The sequence below is a fragment of the Entelurus aequoreus genome, linkage group LG26, assembly GCF_033978785.1.
Source record: "Entelurus aequoreus isolate RoL-2023_Sb linkage group LG26, RoL_Eaeq_v1.1, whole genome shotgun sequence".
NCBI classification, from domain to species: Eukaryota; Metazoa; Chordata; class Actinopteri; order Syngnathiformes; family Syngnathidae; genus Entelurus; species Entelurus aequoreus.
In genome coordinates, this window is record NC_084756.1 from 35716805 (window position 1) to 35734138 (window position 17334).

Consider the following 17334-nt stretch of genomic DNA (forward strand, 5'->3'; position numbering starts at 1 on the left):
TTGGGCTAAAAAAAAGTGTGGTGGAGGTGCATGTAAAGTAACATATCCTATATGTATGCATAGTATATTAAATTGATGGATATATAATTATATAATTGCATATTATGAGTATGTGAAAGTTTGACCTTGTTTATTTCCGTGACGACCTCCTTAAAGTTTCGTAATCGATCCGAAATATCAAGCAGCTAAAATGCGCCAAACATTTGAGAAGTGTGGAGAGTGTTTGGAATTTTGTCATCATGCTTTGTATTTAATTTAAATGAATTTTGAATTTTTTATGATGCATGGACGTTTTTTTATAATGTCCTCTAGGGATGTCCGATAATGGCTTTTTTGCCGATATCCGATATTGTCCAACTCTTAATTATCAACCGATACCGATATATACAGTCGTGGAATTAACACATTATTATGCCTAATTTGGACAACCAGGTATGGTGAAGATAAAGTCCTTTTTTTTTTTTTTAAATTAATAAAATAAAATAAGAGAAATAAATTAAAAACATTTTCTTGAATAAAAAAGAAAGTAAAACAATATAAAAACAGTTGCATAGAAACTAGTAATGAATGAAAATGAGTCTAATTAACTGTTAAAGGTTAGTACTATTAGTGGACCACAATCATGTGTGCTTACGGACTGTATCCCTTGCAGACTGTATTGATATATATTGATATATAATGTAGGAACCACAATATTAATAACAGAAAGAAACAACCCTTTTGTGTGAATGAGCGTAAATGTTGTAAATTTGGGTTGGTGCACTAATTGTAAGTGTATCTTGTGTTTTTTATGTTGATTTAATTTAAAAAAAAAAAAAAAAAAAAAAAAAAAAAGCGATACCAATAAATTTTGATATTAAATTTTAAAGTATTTATCGGACATCTCTAACGCCCACAAATGTCGTGTTGTGTTGTGTGTGACCATGTCTTTGTACATTTTGTGTTGGTTGGATTTTTTTTTTTGCATCATGACTAGGGAAGGTTGTTCATTCATTGGGTCATATAAGTCAATGCTGCGCATACCTCCATTCGGAGTATAATTAAAGGTCATTGCCCTGGATAATTCACGTCGTCTGCTAGATCGGTGGTCCCCAACCACCGGGCCGTGGCCCGGTACCGGTCCGTGGATCGATTGGTACCGGGCCGCACAAGAAATTGAAAAATATATATATATATATTTTTTTTTATTAAATCAACATAAAAAACACAACATACACCTACAATTAGTACACCAAATCAAAAAACCTCCCTCCCCCATTCACACTCATTCATACAAAAGAGTTGTTTCTTTCTGTTATTAATATTCTGCTTCCTACATTACATATCAATATATATCAATACAGTCTGCAAGGGATACAGTCCGTAAGCACACGATTGTATTTTTTTATGACAAAGAAAAAAACATACACCCCCCCCCTCCGGTCCGCAGTTACAAAAAGGTTGGGTACCACTGTGCTAGATGACTAGACTATTAAAAACCTCTAAAGGCCTTAGTGGCCACATGCGTGGACAGCACCTTTTAGCTCTTATTCCCAAAATTGTGTGCACTACTGAATTGGGGTCTTATGGCCACTTATGTGGACACTTATACTGCCATCTGGTGGTGTCAGAAGAGTATAACATACAATGGAATTTGGGGGAAAAAAAGTGTAAAATTAAGAATTAGCATGTCACTAAACATGAAGTACACGTTTGTTACTTATGGACTAAGTACCGTATTTTTCGGACTATAAGTCGCAGTTTTTTTGGAATGTGTTATATATTATACTGTAGGTTTTTTTTACACTTATTCAGCCTGTTGTTCACTATTCTTTATTTATTTTAAATTGCCTTTCAAATGTCTATTCTTGGTGTTGGCTTTTATCAAATACATTTCCCCAAAAAATGCGACTTATTCTCCAGTGCGACTTATATATGTTTTTTTCCTTCTTTATTATGCATTTTCGGCCAGAGCGACTTATACTCCAAAAAATACGGTAGTCCGGAATTTACGGTGCTTGTTAAAAAAAACCCACTGCCTTGTTGTTAATGAATATTTAGGCTTACTTTGCTACTGTACATGAATGTTTTTTTTCTGAGGTGGTAAAAAAGTTTAAGAACCACTGAGTTAGTTCAAAAAAAGGCTGAATTAAAAAAATATGATGGCAGTTGGACCCAGGAACTATTGTTTTTTATCATTTCTCTTGGTAACATTGACTTTTGCTTGACGGGCGCCTTCGTGTACGCCGTGGCCTGCTGGGGCAGCGGACTGAGAGCGAGGGACGCAAACAGGCTGGACAAGTTGGTAAAGAAGGCCAGTAACGTGGTGGGAGTGGAGCTAGACTCTCTGGCGGTGGTGTCAGAGAGGAGGAGTCTAGCAAAGCTCCCACCCACTACACTCGGACCTGGCGGAGAGAATGAGCACGTTCAGTGGAAGGCTCAGACTCCCAAAATGCAACACGGAACGACACAGGAGGTCCTTCATACCGACAGCCATCAGACTGTATAATGCATATGTTCCTTTTTGACTGCACTTAAATGTAGAATATATATATATTTATATTATTCACATGTGAATAATGCTGTATAGCATTTATTGTCTATTGCAGGGGTGTCCAAAGTGCGGCCCGCAGCTAATTGTTTACGGGCCCGCTACACATTCTGGAAATGCTATTGCAAAAATAAAAAAGAGCATTAAAAAAAATGGAATGAGGTGAAATCTAACGAGAAAAAGTTGCAATGTTGACACAAAAGCTGCCATGCAGGCTGTTTTCTTTTTCTTTTTTTGCCATTGATCAAAAAAAATAATAATGACAAAAAAATCCATGTTATAATGAATTATTTTCAAGGCTCCAATTACTTCAAATATTTCACTTTAAAATGTTTTATGTGGTAAATATTGCATATATTGCGTAGTTGCCATATAAAAACATCAACGTTTTCTTTGACAAAAGCGCATAAAACAAACAAAATAATAGTTCAAACGTAAAACGGACAGATATATCTGAAGTTGATCTCCTAACTTAAGTGTTGAAAGTAAAAGAAAAACCTAATAAAAATGCATCACTTTACGAGTGGGGGCACCTTTTGGATCCCAAATATATTTAGTGGTATTTTATTGATCTTTTCACTGTGATTACTCAAAAATATTAAAGAATTAAAATCAATGGTGTCCTGCATTATTGATATTTTAGGGCTCTAATTACTAAATACTGCATATTTCAGTTTCAGTTTTGACAGAAAAGCCATAAGACACTATTGTTCAGTTCTAATTTTTTAATTATTTTTTATTAATGTTTTTAATGATAATATCAATGAGGTTTTTTTTTAATCACTGCTATTTTGAAATTATTACTAATATTGATGCTCTTGTCGATAATTTTCATTTTTGTTTCACTACATTTGTATTGTTCCGTGTCATGTTTGTGTGTCCTCAATTGCTCTCAATTGCTTTTTTGTTTGTTGTTATTCTTAACATTGCTGGGACGGCTTTGGTTTTGGAATTGGATTGCATTATTGTGGTATTGTTGTGTATTGTTTTGTTGATTGATTAATAAATTCATTAAAAAAAACAAAAAAAACAACATAAAACCTTATTTTTTTAAATTTTGTATTACTTTATATCAACTTGAAGTTATTATAGAGATTTACTGTAAGTGTTAAATAATTTAAAAAATTATAATAATTTCACTTATTTTTAACATTTTAATGACTGACACCCTTTATGGCCCCCAGGACCCCTAAAGGTAAAATAAATAAATACATCCATATATTTTGTTATGGTTTGAAAATGAAAAATATCAAAATGCTTTAATTTTTACGTGTGCGGCGCTCAGTGGAAAAAGTTTGGACACCCCTGGTCTATTGTGAGCGAACTGTGGTGCTGAATTTCCCCCAGGGACCAATAAAGTACTTTCTATTCTATTCTATATTGCTCTGCTGCCCCCTAGTGGCCAAACCAAGTAATGACGGCAGCTCACCCTACAACGGAGCTAAAAAAAAAAAGGGTAGTAATCAGTCGCCGTTCAGTGCATAAATGAAGCGCGGTCCTTTACTCTGTAAAGAGCCTTCTTGTATTAAAGTGGTGTTCACAGCTCAGACATTGAACTATGGTCCTTCCTGACGCCTCCGTCACATGATCTGAGCCTGGAAGACAGGCAAGTGCGGCTCAAAACCACAACGAAAAGGGGAAAAAAAATAAAGGTTTCTCTGGTTCCTCCTCGGTACCATGGACTCATTCTGAATTAGTTAGGATGTTCATAGGAGAAGACGGTCGTCCCGATGACGCTACATGATGATCCGCGGTTCCGGCACCGACTCGCTTATGGATTTGTGCGGCAAAACGTTTGCGCCGTTTAGATAGAGCTCGTCGTGGACGATGACGTCCTCCCCCAACACGGTCACGTTCTCCATGCGGACCTGGCGGCACACGGCGAGACGTGAGGACGGGACGTCGGGTCGCGCCGAGGCTCGACCTCCACTCACCCACTGGCCCACGGAGGAGCTCCAGCCCACGATGCAGCTCTCCAGCCAGGAATGCGAGCGGACTCTGGCCGCCTTCAGCACCGTGCAGCGCTTTATCCGCACGCCGTCTTCCACCACCACGCCGGCGCCGATGGTCACGTTGGGCCCGATGGTGCAGTTGTCGCCGATCTGAGCGGTCGGGTCCTGCGGGACGGAACAAGCATGACCGACTTTCATGCCTAATCTGGTTTGGATGGCGCTTCAAGGAGGGGAACTGACCACCAGAACGTTGCCGAGGAACCCGGGCCCCGTGCGCAGCCTCTCTGGGGCGTGTTGCCGTAGCGACTGCAGGTACATGCACATTCCTGTCAGGAAGTCTTTGGGCTGACCGATGTCCATCCAGAAACCTGCAGACATGGACACCTTGAGACAAGACGACCAGTTTTCTTGTCACCTACTCAACCGCACGCTCATGTGATTGACAGGAAGTCAGGGGTCATGTGACTGGCAGGTTCCTGGCACATGACATCGCTGATTCGACACAGTCAATAAGTCACAGAGCTGGAGCCTAGTCAAGGACCTAGACCAGTTGTTAGAATAATTGTTTCTAAATGATCAGAAAAACTTTGTATTACATTGCGTTCCTGACAAGAAGACAAAAGCTGTCTTTGAAACCTACCAAGAGTAAGGCTCGTAAAACTCCACTGTGGAGGGGGGGGGAAGCAAGATGAAGGTAATGTATGGTAATCAACAGAAAGATATTGTTCTAACCCAGGGGTCGGCAACCCGCGGCTCCGGAGCCGCATGCGGCTCTTTGACCACTCTGATGCGGCTCAGCTGCATACTTGCCGACCCCCCCGATTTTCCCAGGAGACTTATGGATCTCAGTGCCTCTCCTAGATAACTCCCAGGGCAAATATAATCCTATTTTCACTCTAATTACTAAATTAAGGGCGTGCCCTATTTGCACTGCAGTAATTGTCCTCTATAGCATTTACAAACAGCATGCCAGCCCGGCCACATGTTGTATGTAGCTTTTACTTGCACACGTAGGAGACAGCAAAGCATACTTACTCATCAGCCACACAGCTTACACTGACGGTAGCCGTACCGTATAAAACAACTTTAACACTGTTACGTTACAAATATGCGCCACACTGTGAACCCACACCAAAAAAGAATGAAAAACACATTTCTGGAGGACATCCCACTGTAACACAACATAAACACAACACAACCAATACCCAGAATCCCATGCAGCCCTAACTCTTCCGGTCTAGATTATACACCCCCGCTACCACAAAACCCCCCCACACATCAACACCCCCCCCCCCCCCTCCGTGCGTCGGTTGAGCGGAAGAGTTAGTGCTGCATGGGATTCTGGGTATTTGTTGTGTTGTGTTTATGTTGTGTTACAGTGCAGATGTTCTCCAGAAATGTGTTTGTCATTCTTTTTTGGTGTGGGTTCAAAGTGTGGCGCATATTTGTAACGTAACAGTGTTAAAGTTGTTTTATACGGTACGGCTACCGTCAGTGTAAGCTGTGTGGCTGCTGAGCTAGTACGCCTTGCTGTCACTAACGTGAGCAAGCTGAAGCTGCATTCTACATGTGGCCGAGCAGGTACACTGTTTGGGCAGGCTGTAGAGGGCGCCAAAAGCAGTGCCATCACTCCCTGATATTCGGGAGTCTCCCGGAAATAATGAGAGGGTTGGCAAGTATGACGCTATCAAGCGCCATTGATTCAAATCTCGCGGGCCGCACTGACATCAAATTTCCATATTAAAGTGCGTGCCGGTGCGTGTGTCTGAGATCCCTGGTTAACATAGCACAAAGCAATTAAAGCTTTATATGCGGTGTTTTTCATTCTAAATTAAAAAAAATTTTTTGTGGCTCCCATTATTTTCTTTAATTTGTGAAACTTGCCAAAATGGCTCTTTGAGTGGTAAAGGTTGCCGACCCCTGTTCTAACCCAAGGACTTCAAAGCGCAGAGATGACAGGATCTGCCCAATTTCCAGACGACCTCTTTTTGAAGTACCGTATTTCCTTGAATTGGCGCAGGGAATATAGTATTCGCACGTCTAGAATTACTGCCGGGTCAAACTCGTTTCTCAAAATAATTAACGCATGCTTGGCCTTATCGCCGGTTCATTATTGACGCCGGATCAAATTCGTTTCGCAAAATATTAATTTTATTATCGCATGTCTATAATTTTCGCCGGGTCAAACTCGTTTCGCAAAATATTTAGCACATGGCTAGAACTTCCACCGGGTCAAATTCGTTACGTCACGAGTGACGCTTTACCTGTCCTCATTTTCAAAATGGAGGAAGCTGCTTTCAGTAGTTTACAATCGCACAAAGGAAAACAGATAAAGAGCTATTCAGTAGGATTTAAGGTCCAAGCTATTGAATACCGGTACAGTATGCTAAAAAGAACAGTAAGCAGCTATGTTTTATTAATATACCGTAGCTGCGTGTGTCAAATACTGTATGAGTCATTAAACCTCCTGGTGGTAGAGGGCGCTGCCGCGCTAGTGATCCTTCTTGCGACTTCCGGTACTGCAGAAGAAGTGAACACACGCAGCCTCTGCCTGAACTTTTAACAAGGAGGATTACATACCGGTATCTAAAATAAAACAGTTTTCTAAACTGGACTTTCAATGGAAGCAGGAGGTAATAATTAAAGGAATATCTCCATCGAGACAGAGAGACTTTTAAAACGGAAGAAAGAAAGTAATGAAGACTTCTATAAACAAGTTATCGATGCTTTTGGTCAGAAGGAGCTGCAAATGGACTCCATTTATAAGTACAGGTAAGATCATAATAATGTTTTTTTTTTATTAAATGTGCTTTTCATGATGGTATGCTTACATCACACTCAAAGCGCACGCCTAAATTTACCGGATTCCTTTTGGTAAACGCCGGAGTGAGAAGAGGTTTTAAAATAATTACCGCATGCACGGCCATCCCGCAGGCTTCCGGTAAACACCGGAGTGACAGGAGGTTTTAAATTAATTAGTGCCCCTGCGGCTATTCAAGGAAATACGGTATTTTTTAAACTATTTTATGGACCTCTTTTGAACTATTTTACAAACTCTTTTTGAACTGACCTTTTCTGTTAATTGTTTACGACCTTTTCTGTGAAATTTTTGCGACCTTTGTCCTTTGGAAACAGTGGTGGGGAGGGGAGGGTCCAAAATTAAAGAAGGAGGCGTGCACTCTTTTGGCAGAACGTAATGACACTGTTCAAAAGGTACAGATGTGCACGTTTCTCCTCACTGAACCACATTGAATTCTGTCTCTGTTTGATTCTTTGCCTCTTGTCTTGTTTAATAGATGTCATCAGTGTTTGAACCTGACACCGGTGGTTCTCAAACTTATTTCACCAAGTACCACCTCAGAAAACACTATAGGCTCACCAAGTACCACCCGAATGACCAACGTTAAAAAAACAGTAGTGTAATAGGCCTAAGTATTCATTAAAAACAAGGCAGGGGTTTTATCTAACAAGTATATTGTGGAGGGGGGCGTGGTCTGCGGGCCTGCGGGTGTGTAAGGACTGGCCTCGAAGCCAGCGGCAGGTGAGTAGATTGCCCAGCTGGGGCTGTGGTTATCTGATCACCTGTCGCCCTTATTATTGGTCATTATAACATTGTGTTTGAATAAAGGAAAATAAAACACTGTACTTCAATCAAGTGATTCTTTCAACCTAGACTGCGATCAAACGTCTAGACTTGAGTCGGCAACCTCAACCAGAGGGTTTGATGAAAGGTTTGGAACAGATTCAGGGACTTGGACCTGAATCAGGAGTCAAAAGACCTCTGGTGGGTCTCACTAATGTGACTCCAGTCCAAGTCCATATTAGTATAGATTATATTTTTATTGAAGTTTATAAACGGCTCCGGACTATTTCTCTTTATTGGAAGATGGGGCAAAAACGGTTCTTTGCGTAGTAAATGTTGCCGACTCCAGTGCTAGACGGTGCTAGTAAAGTATAGGGGCGGGACATCTCGAGGAGACCGGAACAGAACCCTGCTGTTTAGCACAGGTTCTGATCCAGTGCTCCTCACCACAGTGTCTGCTGGGATTAAAGAGCACTTACGTCGTCTGGAGCTGTGAGCTGTGGGGAGCGAGCGCACATGTCAACAACAACAACAACAACAACTGGACACATTGTGTTTATCAGTGATGCAGCACATTTTTGTGCAGGCGAAAAAATTTGGTCAAACAACTTTTATCATCGACACAACAATGACAAAACCAGATGTTATGTTGACATTTTTGCAAAAAAATCATTTTTTTGTCTTTCTTTCCCAGTCCTGATTTTCCCCCGTATTTTACTGTCCATTAAAAGACTAAATCCTCTCCCGGTGCTGCGATCAGGTCCGCTGGTCCATAGTTTTTAGAATAGTTTTTATTTACACTATATCAGAGTTCCTCACCAGGGGCGTCACTAGCTTTTAAGGACAGGGGGGGCTTAGCCCCCAGGAGATGCACAGGATGCGAGCGAACGTAGCGCACGAGCACAAAACTTCACAAACGGCTAACAAAGACTTAGAAATTAATCATTGTTATTGTTATTGTGTTTTAGCGCAACTGCAGCCTTTTTTAGATGAAAATAGCACTTTAGATCCATTTCAGTCTGGATACAAGGCTTTGCACAGTACAGAATCTGCACTTTTAAAGGTGTTTAATGACTTGCTTTTAATGTCCGATTCTGGTAGCTCTGCCATTTTAGTGCTTTTAGATCTTACAGCTGCCTTTGACACAGTCGACCACACAATTGTTTTAGAGCGCCTGAGAGACTGTGTGGGTGTCAGGGGGACTGCATTAGAGTGGTTCAGATCCTACCTGTCAGAGAGGTCCTTCTCTGTCAGGCTGGGGGACGCCACCTCTTCTTCTGCTCCGCTTTACTGTGGTGTCCCCCAGGGATCCATTCTAGGCCCCATTCTGTTTTCCTTGTACATTCTCCCTCTTGGAGAGATTTTTAAGAAACATGGAGTGTCTTATCACTTTTATGCAGATGACTGCCAAATTTATATGCCAATTTCAAAAGGCCACGGCCCCCTGACACCCCTTCTCAACTGTCTATGTGATGTCAAGGCTTGGTTAGCCCAGAATTTTTTAATAATGAATGAGGGAAAAACGGAAATTTCAGTTTTTGGTCCGGCCCTCACTGACTTGGGACCATTGCAAAATCATGTGCGTCCCAAAGTCACCAGCCTTGGCGTCACTATAGACAGCGATTTTAAATTTGACAAGTCAATGGCGTTTTAAAATCGTGTTTTTATCATCTTCGTCTTTTAGCAAAGGTAAAACCATTTTTATCTTTTAAACTTTTTGAACAAGTCGTGCATGCTTTTATTTCAAGTCGCCTGGACTACTGCAATGCACTTTATGCTGGCATTAGCCAAAAAGCTCTCTCCCGGTTGCAGTTAGTCCAGAACGCGGCAGCACGACTTTTAACAGGGGCCAGGAAACGTGAGCATATAACCCCAATTCTTCGGAGTTTGCACTGGCTCCCTGTTCATTTTAGAATTGATTTTAAATCCTTGCTGTTTGTTTTTAAAGCTTTACATGGACTGGCACCTCAGTATATCTCGGACCTCATCCAAATTTACACTCCTGCGCGCGCTCTGAGGTCCGAGAGCCAGCTCCAGCTCGTGGTGCCCAGGATGAGACTTAAAACCAGGGGAGACAGGGCCTTCTCTGTGGTCGGCCCTAAACTCTGGAACACTCTGCCCCTCCATGTTCAAACTGCTCCCACAGTGGAGTGTTTTAAGTCTCGTCTTAAGACCCACTTTTATTCTTTGGCTTTTAACACTACGTGAGTTGTGTGGTCTTCTGTCCTCTGTTGTCCTGTGTGTTTTTTTTAATACATTTTGATGTCTATTTTACTGTTTTAATTGGTTTTACCCTTTAAAAATCGCTTTTAATCATATTTATTTTTTATATTTTCTCTGTATTGGTTTTCTATTCATTTATTCTTTGTTTTTATTCAGTCATTGGTGTAGCATAATATTGTTTTTAATATTGTTTTTAACATGGCTGTGCAGCACTTTGGAAACATTCTTGTTGTGTAAATGTGCTATATAAATAAAGTGGATTGGATTGGATTGGATTATTATTATTATTTCAGTGGGTTTATTTTCAATGTGTGTTCAGTACAACAACAAACATGGGTTAGCACAGTGACATTTTGTTTACAGCATCAACAAGAAACAATGACTTGCATGATCCTTCAAGATACACTGAAACACAATGAAAGTCATGGCATTAGCCTCTATGTTATCCATTCACAACATAGAGGCTAATGCCACAACTTTAGCTCACAATACTATAATTGTTTGTTCCCAAATATTTTGAAGTTGCACAGATTACATTTTGGGCACATATGTGACTAAATGGTTGTAAATTCAAGCCCTGGAAATATTACTTAATTACTTGAAATAAAGTAATATCTGGATCGGGATAATTTGGCTTGTATATAATATATTTATATATATATATTATGGCAAGCCGTTAAGGAAATTAAATATATACTGTATGGAAGTCTGAATAGAAATGAGAAACATTTACCGTAATTTCCGGACTATAAGCCGCACCAGCTAAATTTAGGGGAAAATACAGATTGCTCCATATATACCGTAATTTCCGGACTATAAGCCGCTACTTTTTCCCCTCGTTCTGGTCCCTGCGGCTTATACAAGGGTGCGGCTTATTTACGGCCTGTTCTTCTCCGACACCGACGAAGAGGATTTCGGTGGTTTTAGTACGCAGGAGGAAGACGATGACACAATGATTAAAGACTGACTTTTCATATACCGGTAGGCTGGTTATTTTGATAACGTACAGGCGAGCACTTTGTATTACTTTGCACCGTTGTATTATTTGTACTCTGCACGAATGCTGTTCGCCATGTCAAATATGTGAAAGTTTGATTGAATGATTGAAAGATTTATTGTTAATAAATGGGACGCTTTGCGTTCCCAAACAGTCATCTCTGTCCCGACAATCCCTTCCGTGGTAGCAGGAACCCCTATATACTACGCTAATTACACATCAAAACCCTGCGGCTTATAGTCGGGTGCGGCTTATATATGGAGCAATCTGTATTTTCCCCTAAATTTAGCTGGTGCGGCTTATAGTCAGGTGCGGCTTATAGTCCGGAAATTACGGTAAGCCGCACCCGTCTATAAGCCGCAGGGTTTTGATGTGTAATTAGCGTAGTATATAGGGGTTCCTGCTACCACGGAGGGGATTGTCGGGACAGAGATGACTGTTTGGGAACGCAAAGCGTCCCATTTATTAACAATAAATCTTTCAATCATTCAATCAAACTTTCACATCTTTGACATGGCGAACAGCATTCGTGCAGAGTACAAATAATACAACGGTGCAAAGTAATACAAAGTGCTCGCCTGTACGTTATCAAAATAACCAGCCTACCGCTATATGAAAAGTCAGTCTTTAATCATTGTGTCATCGTCTTCCTCCTGCGTACTAAAACCACCGAAATCCTCTTCGTCGGTGTCGGAGAAGAACAGGCCGCAAATAAGCCGCACCCTTGTATAAGCCGCAGGGACCAGGACGAGGGGAAAAAGTAGCGGCTTATAGTCCGGAAATTACGGTATATATACTGTAAATAAGAAAGACTTAGAGTCCGTCTGCTGATCTGAAAAAGAGCCAAAGCTGTCAAATAGCTGAGGGACCATCTTCAAAGTGCAATTCTGAAACAAATAATGCAAACAATAAAATGTAACTTCCAGGGCTTGAGATTAATGTAGTCCCGTCGTCCCGGGGACGGTAATAAAAATGCACGGGACGAAATTAAATCCTCCCTGGGACGATGGCTTTTAACCATTTTTTTTCTTTTTCTTTTTATGTATTTATTCATTTTACATTTTATATTAAATGTTTTGGTTTTTCCTCCCTCTGAAAATCCTATGAAATGTTTAACAAGCCATCCTATAATAATACAACAGCTATTAATGTAACAATACAATAAAACAAATATATTTAATAGGGATGTCCGATAATGGCTTTTTGCCGATATCCGATATTCCGATATTGTCCAACTCTTTAATTACCGATATCAACCGATACCGATATCAACCGATATATGCAGTCGTGGAATTAACACATTATTATGCCTAATTTGGACAACCATGTATGGTGAAGATAAGGTACTTTTTAAAAAAAATAATAAAATTAGATAACTAAATTAAAAACATTTTCTTGAATAAAAAAGAAAGTAAAACAATATAAAAACAGTTACATAGAAACTAGTAATTAATGAAAATGAGTAAAATTAACTGTTAAAGGTTAGTACTATTAGTGGAGCAGCAGCACGCACAATCATGTGTGCTTACGGACTGTATCCCTTGCAGACTGTATTGATATATATTGATATATAATGTAGGAACCAGAATATTGATAACAGAAAGAAATGGGGGGAGGGAGGTTTTTTGGGTTGGTGCACTAATTGTAAGTGTATCTTGTGTTTTTTATGTTGATTTAATAAAAAAACAAAAAAAAAGAAGAAAAAAAACCCCGATACAGATAATAAATAAACCGATACCGATAATTTACGATATTACATTTTAACGCATTTATCGGCCGATATTGTCGGACATCCCTAATATTTAATGATGTTGTTTTCATTATTTTAACAATAGGCTCATGTATATTACTTTATATAGATTCTACAAGAAACACAAAACTTAAAAACTAAATTATTTACAATTGCAGACACAAGGTTCTTGTTCTGCAGTGCTGTGTGCTAATGTGCTTCGTACACCTGCAGGACCGCAAGCAAGATCGCAGAGAAAATGCGGACTGGATTTTGAGTGATGTGGGCATTTTCTATATGAACAAGTGGAATGGATTGGATAGCGACACACTAAAGGGGCTCTCTACCTTACACTATGAAGTGAGGGGAAACTGAGTGAATAATGACAGGTTATATGATTATTTATTTAAACTCATATTCGGGCCACTTTATAATGAATGTGTCGGCATGTATTTGTTTAAAAAAATTTAAAAAAAAAGATTTTTTTATTTTTTAACACCAAATTATTTAGGGGGGCTTAAGCCCCCCTAAAATAGGCCTAACAACGCCAATGTTCCTCACTAACCAAATATTGAATCCACTCCCTCGCAGACATATTGATTACAGTGGTTAGCAACACACTGGTGATGCAAGGGACGTAGGTTCGACTCCCTTCTAGGCCATGGATTATTTATTTATTTCTATTGATTTAAAGGTGATTTGTAATTAAAATAAAAATCTTTTTTTTCCACAAATGGTACGTATTTAGAAATGTTGACAGGTAATGAATGTCTGCGATGTGGCCATACTTCAATATTTCTGAAAAACATACAAGTATTATTGTAGCACAATTTGCGAATGCCTATCCTAATCTGATCTGTGTGTGTGTGTGCGTGTGTGTGTGTGTGTGTGTGTGTGTGTAAACAGATCTGTGTGTGTGTGTAAACAGATCTGCGTGTGTAAAAAAAGACTATGTTTACATTGCATGCCAAAGTGGACCAAATCGGATTTTTTTATTTTTTTTATTTTTTTTTACGGTGCGTTCATGTACCGCTGAACAGAGTAGGACGCCACAACGCCCGACAGAAATAACAAATAATAATAATACATTTTATTTGTTGCGCAGTTTTTATTTGCATAAATCTTAAAGCGCTACAGTACAAACCGATATTTAACGCAATAAAAGTTGAGCCTTTAAAACAGACAAAACCATAATATAAGACTAAAATAAGATCAGTGAAGCATAAGAAACACAAACCATGCAAAATAGTGGCTTTTCCAACCGTGTGTAAATGTATTTAAAAAATGAACTTTGTGTGTACAATGACATTTTCAGCACATACAATACCTCGATAATACCAGTAATGACAACTGTGATCATTTTGGTGGTAATGATATGAAATGTTCATATAGGTACATCAAACGTGCAATGTGGAAATATCAAGGGGGTGTTTCTCTGCGAAGACCTACCCCATGCCGGGTTTAATCACCTGAAATCCAAACATTCCGATCGCCATTGTGATGGTGTGAGCACACCACCGCAGAGAAAACGCAAGTACCCCCAAACGCATCGACTCAGCCTGTGGCGCCATTCAGAATTTGGTCCGGTACATTATCATTTTGATCCTATATTGTCGTAATACCAGTGGCAAATTAATATTGTCATAATTTTATGATAATTTTATTATTTTTTATTATTATAAACAATAATGTTAGAATAATTGTTTGTAAGTTATCACAAAAAACTTTGTGTTGAAATGAGTTCCTGACAAGAAGACAAAAGCTGTCTTTGAAACCTACCAAGAGTACGGATCGTAAAACTCCACTATGTACGGGGGGGGGAGCAACATGAAGGTGTTCCTGTGCTCTTTCATGTGTGGTAATCAACAGAAGGATGTTGTTCTGGCCCAAGGACTTCAGAGCGGAGAGATGACAGGATCTGCCCAATTTCCAGACGACCTCTTTTTGAAGTATTTTACGAACTCTTTTTGAACTATTTTGTGAACTCTTTTTGAACTGACCTTTCCTGTGAATTGTTTACGACCTTTTCTGTGAACTTTTTGCGACCTTTGTCCTTTGTCAAAGGTGGCCACGTGGTCGGGGAGGGTCCAAAATAAAAGGAGGCGGCATGCAATCTTTTGGCAGAGCGTGCTGAGATACTGTATAAGGGTACAGTGTACAGACGACTCTCCTCAATATATTGAGTCCAAATTGAATTCTGTCTCTGTTTAATTCTTTGCCCCTTGTCTTGTTTAATAGATGTCATCAATGTTTGAACCTGACAAATAATTTGTGCAATGGCAACGTCATGATTTCAGTGAGGTTAAAATGATTACCGCAATAATAATGTGCATAGTTTATTTTCTGCGTGGTTTTCTCTTTATCGGTCGCGGCCAAGAATTTTAATTTCGCTACATTTCAAGTATACAGCACAGGCCAAAAGTTTGGACACACCTTCTCATTTGAATGCGTTTTCTTTCTTTTCATGACTATTTACATTGTAGATCGTCACTGAAGGCATCAAAACTATGACACCTGTGAAGTGGAAACCATTTCAGGTGACTACCCCTTGAAGCCCATTGGGGGGGATTCCAAGAGTGTGCAAAGCAGTAATCAGAGCAAAGGGTGGCTATTTTGAAGAAACTAGAATATAAATATGTGTTCAGTTATTTCACCTTTTTTTGTTAAGTACATAACTCCTCATGTGTTCATTCATAGTTGTGATGTGATCTACAATGTAAATAGTCACGAACATAAAGAAAAGGCATTGAATGAGAAGGTGTACAAACTTTTGGCCTGTACTGTATATCGCAGCAAATCATATCAATGCTTCTTCTCGTCTGAGTGTCTGATCGCAGGACGTTGTGTGGCTGTGAGAAAGCACACACACTTACAGCAATGCTTTGTTGGGCTCTGTGCAAACAACACAGGCCAATGAATGCCAGGTCTACTTCTGCGGCCATTTTGTGAGAATGAAAGAGTGGAAAAGAGCAAGTCAACATAGTTACCCTGCAGCTCCATGGCGTACAGGTGTCCCTCCTCAGCCATGACGGGAAAAATCTCTTTTTCTATGGATGTTGGCCTGAGCTACACAAACACACACAAGTTAGTGTCTATACCAGGTCTGCTGCACGCAGGGCACAGTCCTTGTAAACATTCATGGCGTTTTACGGACCTGAATTCTGCCGAGCATGCTGGGATTGAAAATGTAGATGCCGGCGTTGATCTTGTTGGAGACAAAGACCTGAGGCTTCTCCACAAAGCGATGGATCTTGCCGCTGTCCGCCTCAAACACCACCACGCCGTATTTAGACGGCTCCTCCACCCGCGTCACCTACGCAGAAAACCAATGTTAGCCATGGTCGACCCGTTTATATGACGGGCTTCTTTCACTTAGACTTAGACACACTTTATAGATCCACAAGGGAAATTGTTCCACACAGTAGCTCAGTTAGGAAGGATGGAAAGGGTAAGGATGGAAAGGATAATGCACACAAGGGCACAAAAAGAGGGCGAAAACAAAAGTTATAAAGTACCCTATAAATGTACCATAGTAGCAATATAAAAATATAACATCTGTAATATTTACATATTATATATACAGTATACAATATATACTGATATATTATATTATATTTTTATATAATATATAACAAATTCCAAGGACCCTCTTTTTCGGACCATAGGGCACACCGAATTACAAGGCGCATTGCCAATGAGCGGGTCTATTTAGGTCTATTTTCATACAAAAAGCTCATTAAAAGGGGTCATATTAGGAATTTTTTCACAGGAACGTGTTTTTCGGACCATAGGGTGCACCAAATTATAAGGTGCATTGCCAATGACAGGTCTATTTAGGTCTATTTTCATACAAAAAGTGCATTAAAAGAGGGCATACTATGAATTTTTTCACAGGAACGTATTTTTCGGACTATAGGGCGCACCGAATTATAAGGCGCATTGCCAATGAGCGGGTCTATTTAGGTCTACTTTCAGACAAGAAACACATTAAAATGGGTCGTATTAGGAATTTTTTCACAGGAACGTGTTTTTCGGACCATAGGGCGCACCGAATTATAAGGCGCATTGCCAATGAGCAGCTTTATTTAGGTCTATTTTCATACAAAAAGCGCATTAAAATGGGTCTTATTATGAATTTTTGGACAGGAACGTATTTTTTAGACCATAGGGCGCACCAAATTATAAGGCGCATTGCCGATGAGCGGATCTATTTTCATACAAAAAGCGCATTAAAATGGGTCATATTATGAATTTTTTCACAGGAACATATTTTTCGGACCATAGGGCACACCTGATTATAAGGCGCATTACCAATGAGCG

At 39.8% G+C, this 17334-nt stretch overlaps 1 protein-coding gene across 2 annotated transcripts in view; it reads right to left on the minus strand.

Moving 5' to 3' along the window:
• Window positions 1-1389: 1389 nt before the first annotated feature.
• The window catches only part of gmppb (GDP-mannose pyrophosphorylase B), a 28164-nt gene continuing 12219 nt past the window's right edge, over window positions 1390-17334 (minus strand). The window contains exons 6-10 of one of the 2 annotated variants that reach the window (XM_062037941.1): window positions 16169-16327; window positions 16002-16080; window positions 4723-4850; window positions 4465-4647; window positions 1390-4398 (exon numbers count right to left, since the gene is read on the minus strand). In XM_062037941.1, the coding sequence (XP_061893925.1) occupies window positions 4267-4398; window positions 4465-4647; window positions 4723-4850; window positions 16002-16080; window positions 16169-16327 (681 nt within the window). In that variant the 3' untranslated portion in view covers window positions 1390-4266. Of the gene's footprint in view, window positions 4648-4722; window positions 4851-16001; window positions 16081-16168; window positions 16328-17334 lie in introns of both variants that reach the window. The other variant, XM_062037940.1, reaches the window with a different exon arrangement.